The sequence below is a fragment of the Colius striatus genome, chromosome 12 (assembly GCF_028858725.1).
Source record: "Colius striatus isolate bColStr4 chromosome 12, bColStr4.1.hap1, whole genome shotgun sequence".
In the NCBI taxonomy this organism is placed as follows: Eukaryota; Metazoa; Chordata; class Aves; order Coliiformes; family Coliidae; genus Colius; species Colius striatus.
Window position 1 is genome coordinate 24,044,825 of NC_084770.1, and position 21,008 is coordinate 24,065,832.

A 21,008-nucleotide genomic window follows, 5' to 3' on the forward strand; every position below is an offset into this window, starting at 1 on the left:
GACTTAAGGAGTCCTGTTCTACACTAATTCACCAGCATCACTCTTTATAGACTATCACCACCAGAAACCTAGGGGAAAACTCTGGTGCTCTTTTTCAAGACCTCTACTGTCAAAGTTAAGAGAGGGGAAAGTGTGTGTGTGTGTCTGTGGTAAAGCTGGAAAATTGACACTGATTATTCTAAAAAACAGGTTCTCTAGGCCAAGCTTGAAACGAAGCATTCTTACATGCTGCACATCAGTAAAAACATGCTATGAAAGTAAAAAGGTATGAGAATTTTAAATAAAATAGTCAAAAGTAAGAAGGATTAAGCACTGAATAGCTACATATCTGAGCTTGTGACATGTACAGCAGTAATGGAGTCATCACAGGTAACACACCACAAACAGAAGAAAGGAATACAAAAGGTCGTTGAGCGATCTCACGTTTAAAGCTCCCTGGTTATCAGAGTCTTAATCTTCATATCCACATACATGTGCTATGGTAATTAGTGACAGTTTCTATAGCATAATTTTGTTTGCTTGCTTTATTCCTTTAACCTCATGTCCTGAATAAGTATCTATTAACCATTCATTATACACCCAATTATGTCCCTTGGGCCAAGAAGTAAATAATCTATTTTACTTCAGGAAATGTTTTAGTTCCCTACACACTTTTGCCCCTTACTTACAACATAGGCCCTTTGTTTAATTACCAGATGATAAAATGATGGTGTTTGTGTAAGCCACACAAATATGCCTACAAGGTGTTCAGTTGACACAGTTACTTGGGAAAGAGCGACACAAACACAATCATCGTAGCCAGGCACCTTCCACACAAGCTACCATGAGTGAGCACAGGCTCAGAGCCACTGATGACCACACTCTAAATGCAGGCTCAAGAGAAAAATTTTGTAATTATGCAGGAGTTGAAAGCACAGTCTCTTGACACTGGTCACCAACACCAGCAGCAGTAAAAAATCAGTTGTAACAAGTGAGAAGACATATTCCAAAAGGCTTTGAACTCCTTCCACTTGCTTCCAGCCTCTATCCTTCTTGTACTGTCACCCAATTTTTTCAGTAAGAAATCATACTAAGACTTGGAAAGGAAAAGGAGACAGTTTCCAGCCTAGTAAACATTCACACACAACGCAAATCAAGAAACAGGTAAGCAGTACTTGTGATTTTCAACATAAAACAGGAGAGATGGGACTTTGAAGTATTTATATTATTAATAAATTTATTTCATAGTAGAACATCTAGCTGCTGTACCCACGTAACAACATTCCCATCCTGCCACTTGTGCCTGTTTCTGCCTGGCAGTGCTCTCCTCTCCCTATTGACCAGCTGTGACGCTACCATTGTTCATGGGGTCTCAGGGTGAGCCACATGATCCAGCTATTAAAAACAAATCAGGAAACAGGCTTGTAGATTTCATGTGCTTTTGTTATCTCCTTGCCCTAATCTCCCCTGCAACGCCTGGCAGCAAAGAGACTAGCTTGTAAGAAAAGCTTATACTGCTACTGAATGCCTTCTGTTTTGACACTGCAGCATCAGTCATCCTTACGTGTCATGTAGGTTGGCTCACAAACAGGTAACCCTAAACAGAATCATATCACAATACCGCATTATCTGCCTATAAGATAAAACTCTCCCTTCCTGCCACATCAGCATCGATGCTGCTGTTAACTACATATATTTTTTTATGAAGCACCACTAAATTCTTTAAGACCTGCAAACATAGAAGGGTAAAATTAAAATCTCACCTTAACATCAAAGTTGCACTCAAGCCTTCGAATTAACACAATAAAAGCACCAGAGGAATTGTCCTTCAGTGGAGGTGGGGCTATAGGCTCACATGCATTCTCTGGTTTTGAATTTATCAGGAACCCCTACAAAACAGGAATACAAACTTCGTTTCTCGTTGTCTTAATAAAAAGGATGGCAGACAAGTATAAGGAAAAATGTACATTTTCAATACAAGAGCTAAATAAATTCTTATGATCAACTTAGCCCTATATCATAGTCAGAGTTCTGCTGCATCCCTAAGTTATTTCAATTCATCAGAATCTTTACATCTGTAAGGAATTAGTTAGAAAGAAAACACATTTTTTCCATCTGCATCATCTGAAGTTCACAACTCAGACTCTGCAGTATAATTCAGCATGAAGAGGACTGCGTATTCCATATTAATGCTGTGGAATTGTTATCCTAAAACATATGGTGACTCATCAACACATAATAGCCTAAGAAGCACCAATACAAACTTACTGTTTGGCAATTAAAAGGGGAAACCAAAGAAAGTTAAGTGGGCCATATCAACACTGAACTAGCTAACATACAAGACAGCTGGTTTGCTATAGCAAGACTATAGATGATCATACCAGCTAGAGTTGAAAGAGTCACAGAGTAGGAAGTCCTGGCAATACTCATCTTGAATCATCTACTCATCTTGGATTGTTTTTAGGTGAATGAGTTATTACTCCAACACTGAAAGTGTTTGGAGTAGAAGCTCTCCCAACAACTGCTTAAAAATTCCACAGCTTCACTCAGAGGAAATACACTGACCTCAATACTGAATGCACTGACTAGTCCCTCTCCAATCTAGTGCAAAATAACAATGAAGTCCTATACATTGTAGCTAGGTGTATAGGCTGTAGCTATATTTGACATTTTTTGTGCATTAATCACTTTGCATAACATGTAAATAAGACATCTCTCTTTCCACTTCCATTAACACTTGTAAATCTTCACACCTTACCTCTCTTTTCTCTAAGACCAGGTGCATTTTACAACTTAATATGGTATAATATTTAGACATTCATAGAATGGTAGGGGTTGGAAGGGACCTCCAGAGATCACCTAGTCCAACCCCCCTTCAGAAGCAGGTCAACCTAGATCAGGTCGCATAGGAACATGTCCAGGCGAGTCTTGAAGATCTCCAAGGAAGGAGCCTCCGCAACCCCTCTGGGCAACCTGTTCCACTGCTCCCTCACCTGAACGGTGAAATAGTTTATATCAAAGAACACTGGATTAACAAAACTGAAAAAAAAAATTGAAGTCATGAGTACTTTTTCTGCTAATTCAATAAATTACCACTTAATAGTGCCTTCTGGTAATAATACTATGACCAGTTTAAGTCATGGCCCAGTATTCCTATCCCAGTGTAATTTTATTTGGAGTACCAGACATCAACAGGTATATTTGTGCTATCTGCATTCTTCCCCACTTAAAGAAATCAAGCAAGGTAAAACAGCATCAATGCAACATGTGCCTGAGAGAAGTACTGGGAGAATTGGAAACTTCTGCTATGAGCTGTAAATTGCAATTGAAAGGAAACTCTTTAAGGAGTGTAATTAGCTCTCTATTTATTTTTCTACAGCACTACATTGATTTGGCTTTTACTTTTTTTAGCTTACAGAACTATTCAGCAGAGATGGTCCTATCTATACTCAGCACTACTATTTTCTTATTTTACCTTCAAGCCTTCTGCTGGCAGTCTGTAGCCAAATCTAGCAGGTAGATCATCAAAGGTCTGCGTTCCATTTTCAAGGTTATACTGAAATAAATAAATTTTAAAGGAAATTTAGGTTTACAACAACAGAAAAATAGGTAACAACTATAAACAGAAACAACACTGCATTTTTTAGACTATGATATTTATCAGACATCAGATCATGTGACCATGTCAACAAAATCACAAAAATGCTTCTTCCACTCGTCTTTCACTCACATGGCAACATCATTCTTATTTAGCTGTCCAAACAAGAGAGTAATAGTTCTTTTCATTATATCAGCTGTATGTTAAATCTTTCTTTCTACTGTCTACAATCCAAATGCCATCATTATTTGCAGAGGAGAAACTACAAACACCCCAACAAAGCAAAAATCTGGGCTTTTGGGGTGTGAGGATACTTTTTTTGGTATGGTAGTGAGGTTTCTGCTTTATATTCACTTCTGTACAGGGAAAAACAAGTTTTAGCAGATGCTTTAATTGTAGACAAAGAGCAGTCTCCATATGTATCACTCCTCAACTCCCTGCTACTTATTCAGGTTAGTAGCTGAAAAACACCTCTACAGTTTTGTTTTATACTATGAACTTCCACTTTAAAACAGCACAACACCTTAAATCTGTAGAAGCTCGGTCTCCCCTTTCCTTGTTCATCATTTGTAGCAATATATGCCAAACTAATGCAGAATCCATACAATAAAAAGTGCAAATTGTCTGTATGTTCAATTTCTTTTCTTAGTAGTTCACTGCTGAAGTTGTGAATTATACAGTAACTTGCTCCAATGCACAGCAGGTGGTTTTATTAAATAATTTGGCAATTCAAATATTTGTCTAGTCATTGTATCATCCAATTACCCTACAGAATTGTCAAACAATGATGATGTTTATTTCAGATGTTTAGTCAGACTTTGACAGGAGAACTCGAACTACAGTTCAAAGACAGACACTACCATGACATATGCTAACTCTATCAGAAAAGACATTTCAAAGGAGCTTCCCACTCAGAGACTTCAATAAAATTAAGAGGAAACACGTAGGAATCGAGTTAAATTTCAAGGAAGCATTTTTGTTCTGTGTCAATTTGCTCCATATCACCTCTCCTCCTGTCTTCCTCCATCCTCACTGCTCACTCATCTACCTTCTTCAAAATGGCCTTCCTGAGCTTGTGTTACTGCACATTTTCCCTTGAATCACTCAGCAATCCACAGCTTACGTTAGGAGTTAGTCACAATCCTATTTCTTTTCATCTCTTATTTAAAAAATAATCTAAGGCTGTAACTATTGGAGAAGACAGAAGTATAAAAATACACCGAACTCAGTAGGGAAAAGAAGAATACACCTTGTTGGTGAAACTAAAAATTGAGTGGAATTTTGGTCTCCTAATGAGCAATCACTAAACCATGAAATCTCTCAAGATTATCAACTAACTGTATGTCTTCAATTGCATGTGACATAGTGTGCAAACATCCCTTCTTCCAAGAATCACTGAAACATGCCCCTGCCTCTTTTTCACTGCAAAGTTTTACTGTCTAGTTCATCTCTCTGTTTCCTACTTCAGAGACATTTCTCAGAATAGATCTGTAACTTCCAATATCCAAGAATAAAAGACATTTCCTTTTTCAATGGAATTAATTTAGAATACTGTACACAGAAGCTTAAATAAGTTTCATGCTAACAAATAAAGAAGATCTGTTTGAGGATGTGTATCACAGAATCTGGAGGGTTGGAAGGGACCTCGAAAGATCACCCCAGTCCAACCCCCTACCTCAGCAGGACCAGCTAGAGTAGGTCACACAGGAACTCATCCAGATGGGTTTTGAATGTCCCCAGAGAAGAAGACTCCACAGCCCATCTGGGCAAGCTCTTCCAGGGCTCCTTCACCTGAATAGAGAAGAAGTTTTTCCTCGTGTTTCTTTGGAACCTCTTATATTCCAGCTTGTACCTGCTGCCCCTTGTCCTACTATTGGACATCCCTGAGAACAGCCTGGACTTCATCCTCCTGACATGCGTCCTTTACGTATTTGTAAACATTCATGAGGTCACCCCTCAGTTTCCTCCCAGATAAAGAGTCCCAGCTCCTTCGGCCTTTCATCATAAGGCACATGCTCCACTCCTTTCATCTTTGTGGCACCATGTCCCATAACATCCTCATCGAAAAGCTCAGTGTAGCTTGGATGAGTGGACAGAGATCTGGCTGAATGACAGAGCCAAGAGGGTGGTGATCAACAAACTCAAGTTAGAGGCCCATGGTCAGTGGACTTCCACAGGGATCAGTTCTGGGGCCAGTCTTATTCAACATCTTCATCAATGACCTGGATGAGGGGATAGAGTGACCCTCAGCAAGTTCAATTGGGAGGACTGGCTGACTCACCAGAAGGCTGTGCTGCCATTCAGCGAGATCTCAACTGGCCTGAGAGTTGGGCAGAGAGGAACTTGAGGTTCAACAAGGACAAGTGCAGAGTCCTGCAACTGGGGAAGAACAGCCTCATGCACAGGCTGGGAATTGACCTGCTGGAGAGCAGCTCTGCAGAGAGAACCTGGGAGTTCTCATTGATAATAAACCAATCATGAGCCATCAATGTGCCCTCATGGCCAAGAAGGCCAATGGCATCCTGGGATGCATCAAGAAGAGTGTGCTCAATAGGGAGATTCTCCTCTCATCTACTCTGACCTGGTGAGACCTCATCTGGAGTCCTGTGTCCAGTTCTGGACTCCTCAGCTCAAGAGGGACAAGGAATTTCTAGAGACAGTCCATCACAGGGCCATCAAGATTATCAGAGGAGCATCTTTCATACGAGGAAAGGCTGCAGGATCTGCAGCTGTTCAGCCCGGAGAAGACTGAGAGGGAACCTCATTAATACCTACAAGTTTTTAAAAGGTGCATGTCAGGAGGATGGGGCATCATTTTTTTCAGTAGTGCCTATTGATAGGACTGGAGGTAATGGACAAAAGCTGGAGCACAAAACATTCCACTTAAGGAAAAATTTTATTATAAGGTTGAGTGAGCCCTGGCCCAGGCTGCCCAGGGAGGGTGTGGAGGCTCCCTCTCGGGAGGTTTCCAAACCTGCTTGGACACGTTCCTGTGTGACCTGATGTAGACATACCTGCTTTAGTAGAGCGTTGGACTCAGTGATCTTTAGAAGTCCCTTCCAACCCTCATCTGGGATTCAGTGAAACAGAAGAAAAGTAACTAAACTTCAAGAGTGCCCCTTTTTTGTTTGTTTGTTTGTGGTTGACAAGGGTTTTTATCCCTTTTGGGTATTGTTTTCGTTAAATATATGTTCTAAGAGGGGAAGTAGCATGCATGAAAAGTGGAAGTATGGGCTTGGTGAGAGAGGAAAGTGAGGAGGGGAAATCAGAAAGTCAGTTGCATTAATTGTTTCTTAAAATTCTTATCTCCAAAAAATGTAACAACTCAAAGATCCAAATAACATAATCCAGTACTCATCAACCCCACATTACCACAAATTTTCAAGTATTTTTATTTTAACATTTATCTTCAAGGGTTTTTCACTCTGTTCTCCTAAATTTATTCATATGGTATTGACAACTTTCCTGGATATCACTGTAATTAGCAGAGAAAGACTATAGTACTTACATGTAATTATATCAGTGGCTTAAGCTCTATCCTACAGACACATATAACTTCCTTCAGAAGATTACTGGATATATAAGATTTGTAACACAGCAGAGCAACTGCTTTTACCACTGACCATGAGAACAGAGAATATCAGCTATTTTAAAAAAATTACCTAGGTAGAACACATATAAAAATTTACCCTACAAAAGCATCCATCACCAAAACTAACTGCTGTCTAAACCAAATATTAATGAAACTCTTTTAACAGCATTATAAAATGTTACAGGAAACCTGGTCAGATTGGAACTTTTTAAATGACTTAGGGAAGAAAGTGCTTTCACTCTCATACTATCACTAAATGGTTACAGCAATTCCATTTCAAACAACCTAATATAATATTTGTTGTACTAATTGCTTTATTAATACAACTGTTTGAAAGAAGATTCCATTTTATAGAAGTTTCATCAAAGTAGAGAAATATTCTTATACTTACTGCTAGAATATCTGCTTCCACAGGTAAAAGATTCAGGAAAGCAAAGAACTGGACAGTAAAAATTGTGTATATCTGAGTGGCAGACAACATCAGCATTCCTATTGACAACAGCATATTTTATTTAATGCCTGCAACAAAGAAAAAAAAACCACACCAAACAACAGAGAGTCAAGATATGTAGCAAATATCTTCACCTGTCATTTTACTGGGCTCTATTGGTCAGTTAAAACTTTTATTCTAAAGAAGCATGCAAAATGCTGTTCTACATTTACTTTTGAGAAATAAGCAAGAATTTATACTATAGTTTTAGATAAAGAAGTCCCTTTTGCTAAGAGCATGTGAGCTCCATGGCAATGTATGCATAAAACAATTAAAAAAATCCCACTTCTAAAAGCTTTAGGCAACACAAAGTAAGGCAACAGTACACAGGAATGAACATTAACATGACATGAATCATCCTTAGACAGTCTTCATTTTAATCTTCCCTTCTTCTAGCATAAGTCCAAATTAACAAAATTCCTCACGTACCTGGAGTAACCCTACTAAAAGCACTTATTCTAAACACACACTTACAAAACCAGCACAATACCAGTAGGTAACAAACTAGTTCTACAGACTTCAGTGAAATGCACAAACACTCCAGTAAGACTCATGGTCTGCAGAGCAGATTTACCCTCCTGTGAAGTGCGTGCATTTTCAAGACCTTTAAAAAAAAGACCACGAGTACCCTGTGAAGGATGCTTGAATGCATTTCACAAGCTTATGACACTAATTAAATTCTGCTTTGTTATTATTTTTTTTTAATCAAAATCTAGAGCAAAAATCATCATCTCATGTCTGGAAATAGAGGGGCACATCTTCTAACAAAACATTCTTTAAAACCGCTGATTCATCATTAATCGGGGTGGGGGGGAAGTGAGAAGGGTTAGGAGGAAGCAAGAGTTATGTTTATACTTTTCCTTTGCTATACAAAGAGGTTTTTTTAAAACATTAGAATTCAAATATTAGAAAGAGAAATTCAGGGTCCAAATGTCTTCTCTGTGTAAGCAGTGGTACCTGGAGCATTACTGAATTATGAGAGCTTCATGTTACCCTCAACTACTCAAAAAAAAAAAACCCACCACAGAACACATACAAAAGTATCTTCCCACCTCCCAAAGAACCAAAAAAACATCCCAAACAAAACAAACACTTGTATGAACAGAACCCCCTCTCAAATTTAACAAATACATTAACTGCTATGGTAACATACTTCATGTCAAATACTGGCCAATTTTATAATCATACTTATCTTGGAAACACAAAATTTGGTCCATCAAATAAAACACAAATGTTAAAGATGTAACGTTTAACTTTTGAACATTTCAGTTATTGGCAGCAAAGATGAAAGCTAACACTTAAGATAATAATCCTAATAATCCACAAAACGGCTTACCTTGGAAACTCGGTATTCTTTGTAATGTGTTATCTATTACTTTCCACTTGTCTCATCCAAATAATTATTTTCCTGGTAGCAATGAGAGTCCTAGTCTAGACAACAAACATGATTCAGGTTGAAATATCATTACCATGACTGATAAAAACTGTTCCTTAGTATTACAGAATTAAATGACCGTGAAAGACAAACTTTCTCCACACGTATTACAGGGCCCTCAAACTTACACTCTCAAAATCCACAACATATGAACAACATGGTACCAATCTGCAACATTCACTAAATATCACGTTTATCTAGTAAGAAATAGTACCTCTGCAAAGTTTTAGACTAAAATGCCCAACAGTAAATGCTCATGGGCACTTGATCCAAGGCAGGTCTTTTGATATCAACAAGAGGCAATTCCCTAATACATACTTATATGAAGGTAAAAAATTCTACTAGCTAAATTGATAAATCAAGCATTCAAAAACTTGGAGTGGGCAAGAGACAGGAAGAAGATTCAACTTTCCTCTGAATTCTGTCTCCTAGTGCATGACACTCATGTATCAAATGAAGCAAGATTCTGTAGTGGAAAAATGTGAGAATATGATGCATTCAACTATGTAGTAATTTCTACACAGAAGGGCAAGCAGAGAAACTGAAGTTGCACAAGTAGCTGCAAAAGTAGCATTTCTTCAGTTCTGAGTCCTTGAATTTCCACATAAATGGTACCTGTTACAACATGTTACACAGGATGAGTTACTGCCATGCCTCTCTAGAAAAAAAATCAGTGTTTGTTTTCTCTACTTTACCAACTTCAGTCTTTCACTTCTCAGACATTATATTCTATCAACTTAATTTTATTAAAATAGAATTCAACAATGTACAGTATAACACGTTCTGCATCAATTCTCTACGCATCGTAAAACAAGCTTAATCTATATGAATATCACAAGCCTTTACAAGCACACTGACACTGAAGATGTTTTCTAAAAGTGCATTTTGAAAGAATGCATTTTAGCTATGTAATAACTTGGATCATTTAAAAGCAGCAGTTCCATACAGAGAACTAGAGGGACAACAACTATCACTCCTTTCTGTGCATCATGCTCTCACAATCTGACTGCACTCCACAGGTGTGGTGGGATAGCTACAAGCACACAGGCTTAGAGGGGAAAGCCTCAGTGGGATTCTGCCTTCTGATACACCTGGACGACAGATTTTCTGCTGGACATGGTCCTAAAACAAATGACAAAGAACTCTCATATGAAGTTTATTCCAAACAGAACTAAGTGAGGCAATACATTTTAGTACTTCAACACTTCTTTGTTTTTCTTTGAAGAGGATTGTCCTAGCAAGAAAAACTCTTGCTAGAAAAACTAGCAAGGAACAGTAATGGAGAATTACCCTGAGTGTCCCACAACAGCCTTTTACATGGGATGCAGTAAGAAGGATCATCATTAATTCCCAGAAAATCTTTGGCATCAGGAGTAGCCCCATGAGAAGAGTGGTAGTCATCATTAAAGAGCAGGAGCCAGGAGGAACTTCCCGAGCTCTCACTTTTAACTGCCTCTCACAGCAAAAACAGCCTTGTGCCAATGGTCAGGACTTCTGTTTTCCACTGGAAAATTACAATCGATAATTCCTTAATTTCTTTTTATATTGTTGCCACACCCATCAACCAGTCTTAAGACAAAACATGATTAACTGTATACAGAGGAATGTCAGACTCCTCTCAGGCTTAGCTATAAACATGTCTACGTGTAGGCAATGTCTTAAGAACACAGAAATACAAAATATTCCCCTTACAAAAACTCACATCTAAATGTGATCAAGCTGAAAAATGACATTCAAAATTACAACACATGCAACAAAAAACACATGACTGATTACACCACCTACTTCCAAGTACAAAACAAGCAACAATCAAGTACTGCATTCAGCATGAAATCAGACCACTTTCATTGCTGAATTTAAAGAAATTGCTTGTTCCACAAATGGATGACTAAATCTCTCTAGCAATTTATCCAGACTCATGGTAAGAAATTACTTGAAGTTACACAAAATTAACTTAGAAGTAACACAAAACAATAGCAAATCCTTGGACCCAGTATTGCTATAATAGTTAAAATAATTTAGGGACAACTTTTAAAAGTAGATGGTACATGCTTAATGATATCATTACCAGAACATCCAGATCTACAGTACCTTTTTTTAATTGGAGGAATTAAAAGTACGTCACAAACAAACTCAATCAGGTCATCCAAATGGTTTGTGTCATTATTGAAGATCTCCAAATGGAGGCTTCTTATTTAAACAGTTCCACGTGAATTTGTATTCATTTGATTGTAGATATTTTTTCTGAAACTTGTAACTTCGCCAACTTAAGCAATCACAGCCAAGACTACTACATGCTCTTCCTAAGAATTCCTTTCCTGTCCTCTGTGGGTTTTTTAGGCAGAAAGCCTCACTCCATGATCTGAAATCCTCCACATTAATTGAAGCAAATTCTGGAGAGTTTGATTTTACTTAAACTGACACTAGTATGACAATAATTATAAATCACTATAAATCACAAGAGGAAACATGACATTTTCAAAACCAGTTCTCATGATTCTGACTTGGTCATTCAGACATATGATGCTTTGTGAAACTGAACTGGTTAGCAGAACAGAAGTAACCATCACAGGAACCTGTAACGAATTACAAAATTCACAAATTTTTACTTCTAAATTAAGAACTACTAGACTCTTTCATCAATCTGTCCTAAAAAAGGGGATGTAGCTGAAAGTGGAAGGATAATTGTTCAAAAAAAATACAACCATTTTTACTTTGACAAAAGCAATCATCCTTGAAGCTATCACTGTACTTGAACCACTACAGTAAATTCACCTTACAGTACAGAGAAAGCATGGAAATAGTATTGATCTAAGTTAGAAAAATACCAGAATTAAAGTTGTCCTTGCAAACAACACATATGTACAGCAACCTTCTCTGTCAAAAAGTTAAGACACATACAGATTCTTCTGAGACTGAGAACTGCTACCTCAAATGCAAACAAAAGTGCCTTACAACTGGAATTCCACAGCTCATTTGTAGACTATACTCTTAATTGAATGAGGCATACAGAAATATACAAGTATATAATTAAAGACTATATTATAAACCACACAAAAGAGGTTAAACTTGTCTCTGCATTAATCTCCAGCGCTTTTACACCTGATTTTCTAGTCTCTATAAACAAAGTTATCAAGTAACTTTGAGCACTGTGTGATTTGGTTTTTTTCCTTCCCACTCTACCTCCTAGAACTCACAAAAACATCCTGAAGAGCTGTACTTCTCCATCACTGGACTGAACAGGAGGAGCAGCAGGTCAGAACCGAGGAGGGGACAACGTGGGATGTGCTGTATCACAACATGTCAGCAAACAGCAAGATAACAATTAAGTAAATACACTAATTTAGAACATGTCAGACAAAGTATTCTCTGCAAAGATAAAGCGGGCAGTGGTATTGGTGTATGTATAACAGAAAATATATTTTTAGCTATACTTACGAAGGAAGAGGAGGGCAGAATGTCCCTTCTCACATGAAGGTAAAGGTGCCTAAACAGGTTTGATACACTGACAACACATAATAAATACATCTATCTGCTGTATTGGGAACCAAGAACACCTTAAAAACCGGTACTGTTTGTATTACTAAGAGGTTACAAAACACACAGTGTTTTTAACACCAAGATAATGACTCCCAGATAAGAACAGGCAACTTGACTGGAAAACATTCTTCTGGATAGAGTCCCTGCATTTTGCCAAAAACACTAGTTTCATTGCTGCTGATGTGAACAAGCCTTGGGAGCACATTTAAGGCAAGTGTCGTGCACAAACTACATGGCTTGGGACACAGATAAGAATACTCAGAGGTTTTGGCAAATATTCAGCAAGCAAGCACTGTAAACTACATATCAACATCTGGTCTTCAGAAGTTTGGATCTCTGGCAACTAAAAATTTATTTCACAGCAGAACACAACACTACACAATCCCTTGGCCACGTGGTGATGCCTATGCTTCAACTCTCTCAAAAAAACAGCTCTTTCTACTCCTGCTAGTGAAAAAATCCCTTACACATCTGCATCAAACAAACTTAAACTCTGTTTTAGTGCCAAATAGGATTACAACGCTTACTGGACTCACAGAAATCATGTGAGCATACCAAAACTCTGCCCTGCCACAAACTCGGTGACAACATTCTATGTGTTTTGGTAGACTGGGCTGCACCTTCCAAAACACCATAAGCCAAAACTGAGCAAAAGTGACACGAATAACATCAGTAATTTTCACACACAGGTAGCTGCAAAAGCCCAAATGTCTCCAGCCTCTTGCATGTTAACGTCACTGTATCTTTACTGACCTGAATCTCCATGTAAAGCCTATTCACGGAACTGAAAACTAACGTACATAAAGTTCAGCAATCAAATTCGGCAAGATGGAGGAACCGTCCCTCACAGTTCGCTTCCATCTTTTTACCAGCAGTTTGGTTGTCAGTCATACAGACTCCAAGCTACTCCTGCCTTCCCAAGTGCAAGCACTGCCTCAGACAAGATACATACCAGGCAGGCTGTAAAACGCTAAAGCGCTTCTCGGGTCCATCTCATCCTTTCCCTCCCTTCCACCGAGACAGCCTACAAGAACAGGCCGCAGCTCCGCCTGAGCCGCACGGGCGGGCAGCCCCGTCTCGCCGCTCCCACGGTGTGGGTAAATAAGCGCTGCGCAACGCAGCGACGGGCCCAGTACCTCCTCCACCGCCACGAAGCCGAGGCACGCGGCAGCAGAGAAGAAGCCCCAGGGGAGCCGGCGGTTGCACCCCCCGCCCCGGCGAGCCTCACCTGCGGGCCCGGCACAAGGCCCGGCGCAGAGAGCCGAAAACCGCGCCTAGGCCGACTCCATGGCGCGCTAAAGTCCGCTGAGCCGTCAGGCCGGAAGTCCCGCCCGCCGCTGCGGAAGGAGACGCTCGAGCGCGGCGCAGCCCATTGGCCTCGCGGGCTGCCACTCAGCGCGGGCGCGGGACGCGGGGCGGGCCTGGCGGAAGGGGCGGGGCGAGGCCTCGCCGTGGCCCCGCCCACTGCCCGAGGTTGGCGGCGGCTGCTGCCGCGCCACCAGGGGGCGCGCGCTGCGGCTGGGCAGGGCCCGGGGCGGGGCAGCTGCGCCTCAGCGGCCGCCTCAGGCCGAGCGGGCGGGGCGGGCCAGCCTAAGTGGCAGCAGAGCAGTGCCGCGGAGGTACGTGAGGAAACAAGTGTCAGCGGTCAGCGTAAGCCTGTTGTACTGCCGGCGGTTCCCGGGCCCGGGGCGCCCGGGGAAACTGGAGGCCCGCGCGGGAAGGCGTTTCCCGCCCGCCGCGCGGCCCTGAGGGCGACTGTGGGCGGGAGGAGAGCTGAGGGCCGCGCTCAGCCAAGTGGGCTTCGAGCAGACATCCATGACTAGTGCTGTGTGGGAGACAGGGGCCTTTCCCCTCTTCTGCTAACTTTAGCCCAACTCCATGTTCAAAGGCAGGCACTTGATCTTAAATATGTGCAAGAGGAAGACGGCAGTTTCCTGCCCAAAACTTCGTACTGATGCACTGAACGTTGGTATTTGGAGAGTTTCCTCACAAATCTTGGTGAAACAAGTATAGAGATCCTAATAGACCTAATCTTTTTCGTGTTCCCATGAAAGAATTGTTCTGTGTTAAAAGCTGTTCTGATGGTTTGTCAACTAATTAGAGATCCACCCATGTTCAAATCCTGGCTCTGGTCTTCCAAAGTTGTTTGCATTTGATTGTGGCTGCAAAATGGGAGGCAAGGTTGAAAACTTTCTGAGCAGAATTCCTAGGAAGAATATTCTGTGAACTTCCATTTTATTTACAGTAGTTTTGAAGGGAATATCTTCTTCTAGAACCTGTAGCTTTACTTGATATTGACCTGGAGACAGCAGGAAAATGTGTGATTTACGATATGCTTTCGAAGTACAAGTCCTTGGTTTTCTTTTAAAATACAAAAAGTTGTAATCCAAAGATGATTTGTCAGTGTAAAGTATCCTTCAGCCCAGAAATCACAAACTAAATGGAGAGTAAAACATGATACATCAATAGCTGGAAGGAATAGTAATCATAGGTGAAATAGATCACGGTAGCAGAAGCTCTAAAAATACATTTTATTCTTCCTAGGAAGGGAGTTACGTTACAAAACCAGCTTCTCTTTTGCAAATTGTAACATATTCTGTGGTAGGGGTTGAATTCTCTTTGGGAAACGGGAGAGGATGCCTTTGAATCAGAATTTCCAGTGCAGTGAGAGTACTGCTCATGGCCTTATCTAAACCACATCAGTCTGCCTGCGCTTTTAAGACTTTATAGTTCAAGTCCTAAAACTAGACTGGTCTAACCACAGTAGTGTGGTCTAACTGCATCTTGGTTAATTGACTCTGCAGTATGCATACATTTCTCCTTGCTTTGATACTCCCATCTATAACTGGGGATCATATTATTTCTTACTTCAAACTTAAAATATTTTAGGATCTTTTGTGTTGTTCAAATGAAAAGTGTTATGAAGTGTTATGAAAGATAATCTTCCAGTGGATGATGCTGGGTAAGAGAGGAAATATAGGCAGGACACTGAAAATAGCTGAGGTGAATAAATTCCTCAGCTGGGCAGAAAAGAGGTCTTGAGCAAGAGTTAAAACTGGCAAAGGACAGAAGGAATTCCGATGAATTACTGATTTGAGTGAGGAATCAGCAACTGAGAGGGGCAGTTAAGTTTCTGGACTGTTTTTTTTTTTCACTGTTTGATTTACCTTCATGTTATACCAGTCAGAAACTGGTTTAATAAAAAATACAGACTTCAATTACAGTTCAGCAGTATCGGTGAAGAGTCCGTCCTGAGTGGAGCAGTAGGCAGATTTAGGCTGGATACTGGGAAGGAGTATACTGTGAGAGTGGTGAGACCCTGGCACAGGCTGCTCAGAGAGGCTGGGGCTGCCCCATCTCTGGAAGTGTCCAAGGCTGGGTTCAAAAGTTGACCATCCTTTCTATCTCTTTCCTAAGAGAAAAAAAAAGATTGATGATAAGAAGTTAGGCGTCATTGTGGTAATTTGGAACCTTGTAGGGTTTCTTTGCCACTGCACTACCGCAGTGTCCGCTCCCCTACCACCGCCGAGCGCCAGAGCCGCCCGGTCGCTGGCGGAACGCTCCGTGCAGCGGCGCCGGCGCCTTCCCGGCAAGGCCCCGCCCGGGCCGGTCAGTAGCGGCCGCGGCGCCGGGTGCCGCTGCTCCCGCCCCCCGCGGCGGAGGCCTCGCGCAGGCGCATCGCGGCCGCCGAGCTCCGGCCGGGCGGGACTGCCTCGTCCTGCGCTTCCCTTCCTTTCCGTTCTCGGGCAGGCAGCGGCGGTGCCGAGATGCTGCTGGTGCTGTCGGAGGAGCAGAAGGCACACCTGGGTTGTCTTCCGCGGGCGGGCGCAGGTCCGGCAGCGCTACCCGCCGGCGCCGGGCCGCGGGGGTGGGGGCAGCCGGGGGGTGGGGGCAGCCGGGGGGTGCGCGGGCCAGGCCGCGCCTGCAGCGTTGTCGCCTTCTTTCGTTTCAGCTGTCGGCGATCTGGGGCGCCTGGCAGTGGAGCTGCTGCGGCGGGGCGCGGCGCCGCGGGCCTGCGAGGCAGCCGCTAGTAAGAGCCGGGGCGGCGCGGAGACCGTCACCCACCGCGGGCTGGGGCGCGGGGCGGCCGCAGGACCCGCTCCGTCGCGGAAGCGAGGGAGGGGAAAACGCAGTGGCCCAGCAGAAGGCCTCCCCGAGCCCCGGTGCGGGGCTGCTTGGGGGAGGCCCTGCCCGGCACTGCCGCGGGAGGGAGGGAGGGGGGCGGAGCGGCGCTCGGGGGCGACAGTGCCGGACGCCGCGGTGCCACCGGCGGCTGCCGGTCAGAGCCCGCCCTCATGGGGAGGCGGCAGAGTCCTTCTTTCCCGAGACAGACTGCAAATTGCCCACTTCTGTGCCGTTGTATTCGCCACTTGTTTGTAGTTCGTGAGCTGATTACTTCACGTTGTCTTTTGAGGGGTGTACAACCCTCTACTTTTTTTTTCCCTGCGCATATTTTGCAAGTTAGCTTTGGGTAAATTTGCAGGTTTCTGTACTGCTGCTGTGGCAGTAAAAGGTATTTTGTGCTTCCTTTAAAGGAAAACTGAACCTTGGTGTTGACACCATTCAGCATGGGGTAGAAGGACTATCCTATCTTCTCTCTGAAAGCTCCAAGCTTATGGTAAGGACACCTTAGAGTAATGAGCTCAAGCATATGCTCATGAAATGTCTTCTGAACACTTACAGCTCTGAAAATAGTTATGAATGGGAAAAAACAACTTCAACATTCTGATGACATGTATTCTTTTAATTTGAAAAGAAGACTGTTTATGGTTGTCTTAGCAGAACACTATCTGTATGAGTAACTGAGTATTCAGTGTCTGAAGCAAAAACCTGACATTTTAATAGCATATAGCAAGGACAGGCAGGAAGTTAGTCTGTGTGGAGAAGTGTGCTTAAGGATCGATCTCTCAGCCACCACACAGGATGTGCTGCACTCCCCCCTGTGAAGCATGACATATGTCTGCTCGATGCAGACTGTTGAGAGCTTTTTCAGCTCCTGATGCCAGAAGTTTGGATGGGTTAAGCAGATACTCAAAGAATAATAGTTGGATAATTACTGTTTCTCTTGGAAACCTTTTTTACTGTTGATACTGTAGAATATTGGAACAACAAGGACATGGAGAAGGGACACGGAGACCAGTAATTCTAAATTAACTTCAAGCAGGTCATGGTCTGAAGGATGGGTGGCCAAGGGATTGAAATGTTGCAGAATCTTCCCCTGAAGTAACTTGACTGGCAGATAAATTGCACTGAGTTATAGTATAGTTTATAGACTGTGTTTATGTATGAATGTATTGGAAAAGTGTGATGATGTCTGTTGAGGTAAGTGGTTCCACAGCGGTAAGCCACTCCTCTCCAGTTTATCACAAAGGCACTGACCTGTGGGAACTGGCTTTCAGTAGCTAGCATGAGCCTTAATTTTGTAGCCAGTGTTTCCTTACCTGCAGAGGTTCAGATAGTTTGAAGGGTATTTGTAACTGGAGTATCAATGTTATGTTAACATCGTGACAAAACTTAGGTGCTTTTTTGTGTTCCTTAAATGTGGGGATGTTGAGTGATTCTCTCTTTTAAAACTGATCTAAAACTGTTCCTGACTTTCGTGCAAATTGGCACTAACGTGTAAATCACCTAAATTACTTACATGTAAATCAATTAAAACCAGAATGTTTTGGTCTGCCCTGTCTGTAGAATTGTCCTCACATGTTCCTGCAGGAAAGTAACTGCCCTGTACCATATGGAATATTTACTTACATTTTTATTTGTTTCTCACCAAATAATGGTTATTACACAGTTCTTTAGTAAGGCCTAAATTGTTGTTCTAGATTTCTGAGATCGACTTCCAAGATTCCATTAATGTTCTGGGATTCTCCGATGAACTGAACAAATCACTGCTCCAGCTGTACCTTGATCACAGGAAGGAGATCAGAAATGTTCTAGGTGAGCTGACACCAAAGCTTCCCAGTTACCACAGCCTCGAATGGAGACTGGATGTGCAGGTAACTTCTGTTGTATTCTCAGTATTCTGTAATTTACACTTTTAAATGTCATAACTACTAAACAATGAATTTATATTATTTCAAAGTAGTTGAGGTAGCAGGTTTTCATGTATGTTAAACAGACATAGTTTTATCATTGCACCAGATAGCTGGTTTTAAGATGAACAAGGGATGTAATGATGGAAAGTATTTGTGGCTTTGTGACAACTGAATTTGTAGCTCATTAGTGTTTTAACAACTGAGCATATAGTAAATATATTTGGTCTTAACGGTCACCTAATTTTTAGAAGTATTGTGAAAACATTGATCAAGATGGATTAGTGTCACCTAATGATAAAACTGAAGAATAGATTGTTCGTGCCTTTAACATAGATGAGAGGGATTTTTACACAGTCCTTCAAGCAGATCCTGCAAACCTGTGGTGAATTGCATATGTGGAAGCTGATAACAGTTGTTTGTTTGTTCCTCTGTTCGCTTTCATCTGCACTCCCTCACACAGCTTGCAAGCAGAAGTTTGAGACAACAGATTAAGCCTATGGTGACACTAAAGCTACATCTTAATCAGAATGAAGATCGAACTGCCCAGGTGTTGCAAACCGACCCTTCTACCCTCCTCCACCTAATTCAGCAACTGGAACAAGCGTTGGGAGAAATGAAAACAAACCATTGCCGGAGAATAGTGCGCAATATGAAGTAGCATTGATTCATGGGGGCTGTGGCCTTGCTATGCAAGCAGTTCGTGAGACAACTAAAGACAATGTTCTCAAATACATTTTGAGGAAAAATAAAATGTCTGGATCAGATGAAATGCTTTCCTGCGCCAGGATCTCGAGCCGGTAGTTACAGGCTGAATATCTGCTAGTGCTGAATTTGCACACCTGCCTGATGGGAGATAGGTGACTGGTCTTGCTTTATTTGCAAAGGTAGAAATTCAGCATGCCATGCTGAATTCAGCATGGCATGCTGAGAGTTCCTTTAGCTCTAAATTAGTGTAGTTCTATGTGAAGAGCTTTCCTACTGAGCTGTCTCAGTATTGTATGAAGCTGCACATTCATTTTCACATTCATCAAGTAGCTTTTTGCTTTGGTTTTGATTGTTTTGAAATTTTGTGAAAAAAAAAATGTCCTGGTGGGAATGATACTTTACAGGAGCCTTTCTTCCATCTGGACTTGTGTATGTGTAAGTATATATGTGGGACCACTGCCCTCTTCCTCCAAAGGATCTAGTCAGCTCAGAGGCTGAATGTCACACTGATTCTTCTGCTTGTCTTGCATGATGAAGGAAAGTATAGTCAAGGTAACAGTCACGTGTTAACAAAGCTGAGGCTATGACCTCTACCAGGCAGTCTCACACTTTCTGTAGGGAGCAGTGATGATAGAAAACACCATGGCCTGAACGTAAGTTGACACATTCATTGTATGTAAAGGTGATCTGAAGAATCACCAAAGCCATGGGCTAGGAGGCAGATGAAGGATAGTGTTAACTTCTACTGCATCTGATCTTCATGTTGTGATGCATCAGTTTTTGTTCCCCTCTCTGGATGATGTACTCATAAAGGAAAGACAAGCTAAGTGTTGCAACATAAAGCCTTTCTATTTTTAAGAAAAATGTCTAACAAGTTATGTAGAAAGTCCCTGTTTAGTTGCATTCTAATACAATATTTTGCGACTTTCAGGACTAGGATTAATCAGTTTTACTAATTAATGTTTTACTGTCACTAGTGAGGGTGCATCATAAAGCACTTAAAGCACATTGGAGAAGACAAATAGGCAAGAAAGAACACTAACATACAGATTCTGGCAGTAACTCCCTGTTTACTGTCTTCCATAGCAACACCATAAATTATTGTTTTATTATCTGTATCTTACTTTGTTCCTACATTGACAAGTGCATTATTTTCTTATTGTTTTGAATTTTTGTACATTGTAGAGGTACTATTTCAAATGAACCCTGCATGGCAGAAGTGCTTTAGTTATTAACACTTAATACCACTTGAAAAATCAATGTTTTAGAATACGTAATTGCTTATTCTCCAGTTGCTTTATATAGTGTGGCTATGGTGTGAAGAAACTTCATTTCTTCTTCCTTAAATAAATCAGCAGTAAGTTTAATTTACCATCCATATGTGATGACTTTCTTAACAGAATCAGAGAATTTTCTTCACATAGCATATGTGGTAACTAAATGTGATCCAATGTTCCTACTTGAAGTTTCTAATTAGTATTTTTTATGGAACGAGACCACATTTTCAAGTGAAATACAACAACAGCTTGTATGTAGGCCAGCATTTTCTCTTTATTCCACCTCTTCTTATTATAACTGTAGTCTAGAACTCATGGGAGCAAACTCTATCCAAAATAAAGCTGTATTTAATATAA

The 21,008-nt window shown here is 41.4% G+C and overlaps 2 protein-coding genes across 6 annotated transcripts in view; one reads left to right on the forward strand and one right to left on the reverse strand.

The window, feature by feature from the left end:
- The window catches only part of RNF13 (ring finger protein 13), a 31,940-nt gene extending 17,977 nt beyond the window's left edge, over positions 1–13,963 (reverse strand). The window contains exons 1-5 of one of the 4 annotated variants that reach the window (XM_062005937.1): positions 13,863–13,963; positions 8,996–9,085; positions 7,561–7,688; positions 3,455–3,535; positions 1,743–1,868 (exon numbers count right to left, since the gene is read on the reverse strand). In XM_062005937.1, coding sequence (XP_061861921.1) covers positions 1,743–1,868; positions 3,455–3,535; positions 7,561–7,674 — 321 coding nt within the window. In that variant the 5' untranslated portion in view covers positions 7,675–7,688; positions 8,996–9,085; positions 13,863–13,963. Of the gene's footprint in view, positions 1–1,742; positions 1,869–3,454; positions 3,536–7,560; positions 7,689–8,995; positions 9,091–13,586; positions 13,843–13,862 lie in introns of those variants that run through there. The other 3 variants (XM_062005935.1, XM_062005936.1, XM_062005938.1) reach the window with 3 other exon arrangements.
- Positions 13,964–16,316: 2,353 nt separating this feature from the next.
- Positions 16,317–21,008, forward strand: COMMD2 (COMM domain containing 2). 2 transcript variants are annotated; one of them, XM_062006034.1, is made up of 5 exons: positions 16,317–16,465; positions 16,587–16,664; positions 17,170–17,252; positions 18,457–18,630; positions 19,130–21,008. In XM_062006034.1, the coding sequence occupies exons 1-5, from the start codon at positions 16,402–16,404 to the stop codon at positions 19,325–19,327; spliced, it is 597 nt and encodes a 198-aa protein (XP_061862018.1). In that variant the 5' UTR covers positions 16,317–16,401; the 3' UTR covers positions 19,328–21,008. The 2 variants fall into 2 exon arrangements, with proteins under 2 accessions (XP_061862018.1, XP_061862019.1); XM_062006035.1 differs by lacking the exon at positions 16,587–16,664.

Bases quoted from the DNA above. Each gene is read 5' to 3' on its own strand.
- COMMD2 (XM_062006034.1), top strand. From the start codon at position 16,402: ATGCTGCTGGTGCTGTCGGAGGAGCAGAAGGCACACCTGGGTTGTCTT. The intron at 17,253-18,456 runs GTAAGGACACCT...TTGTTGTTCTAG, and splicing joins CTGAAAGCTCCAAGCTTATG to ATTTCTGAGATCGACTTCCA. The intron at 18,631-19,129 runs GTAACTTCTGTT...TCCCTCACACAG, and splicing joins AATGGAGACTGGATGTGCAG to CTTGCAAGCAGAAGTTTGAG.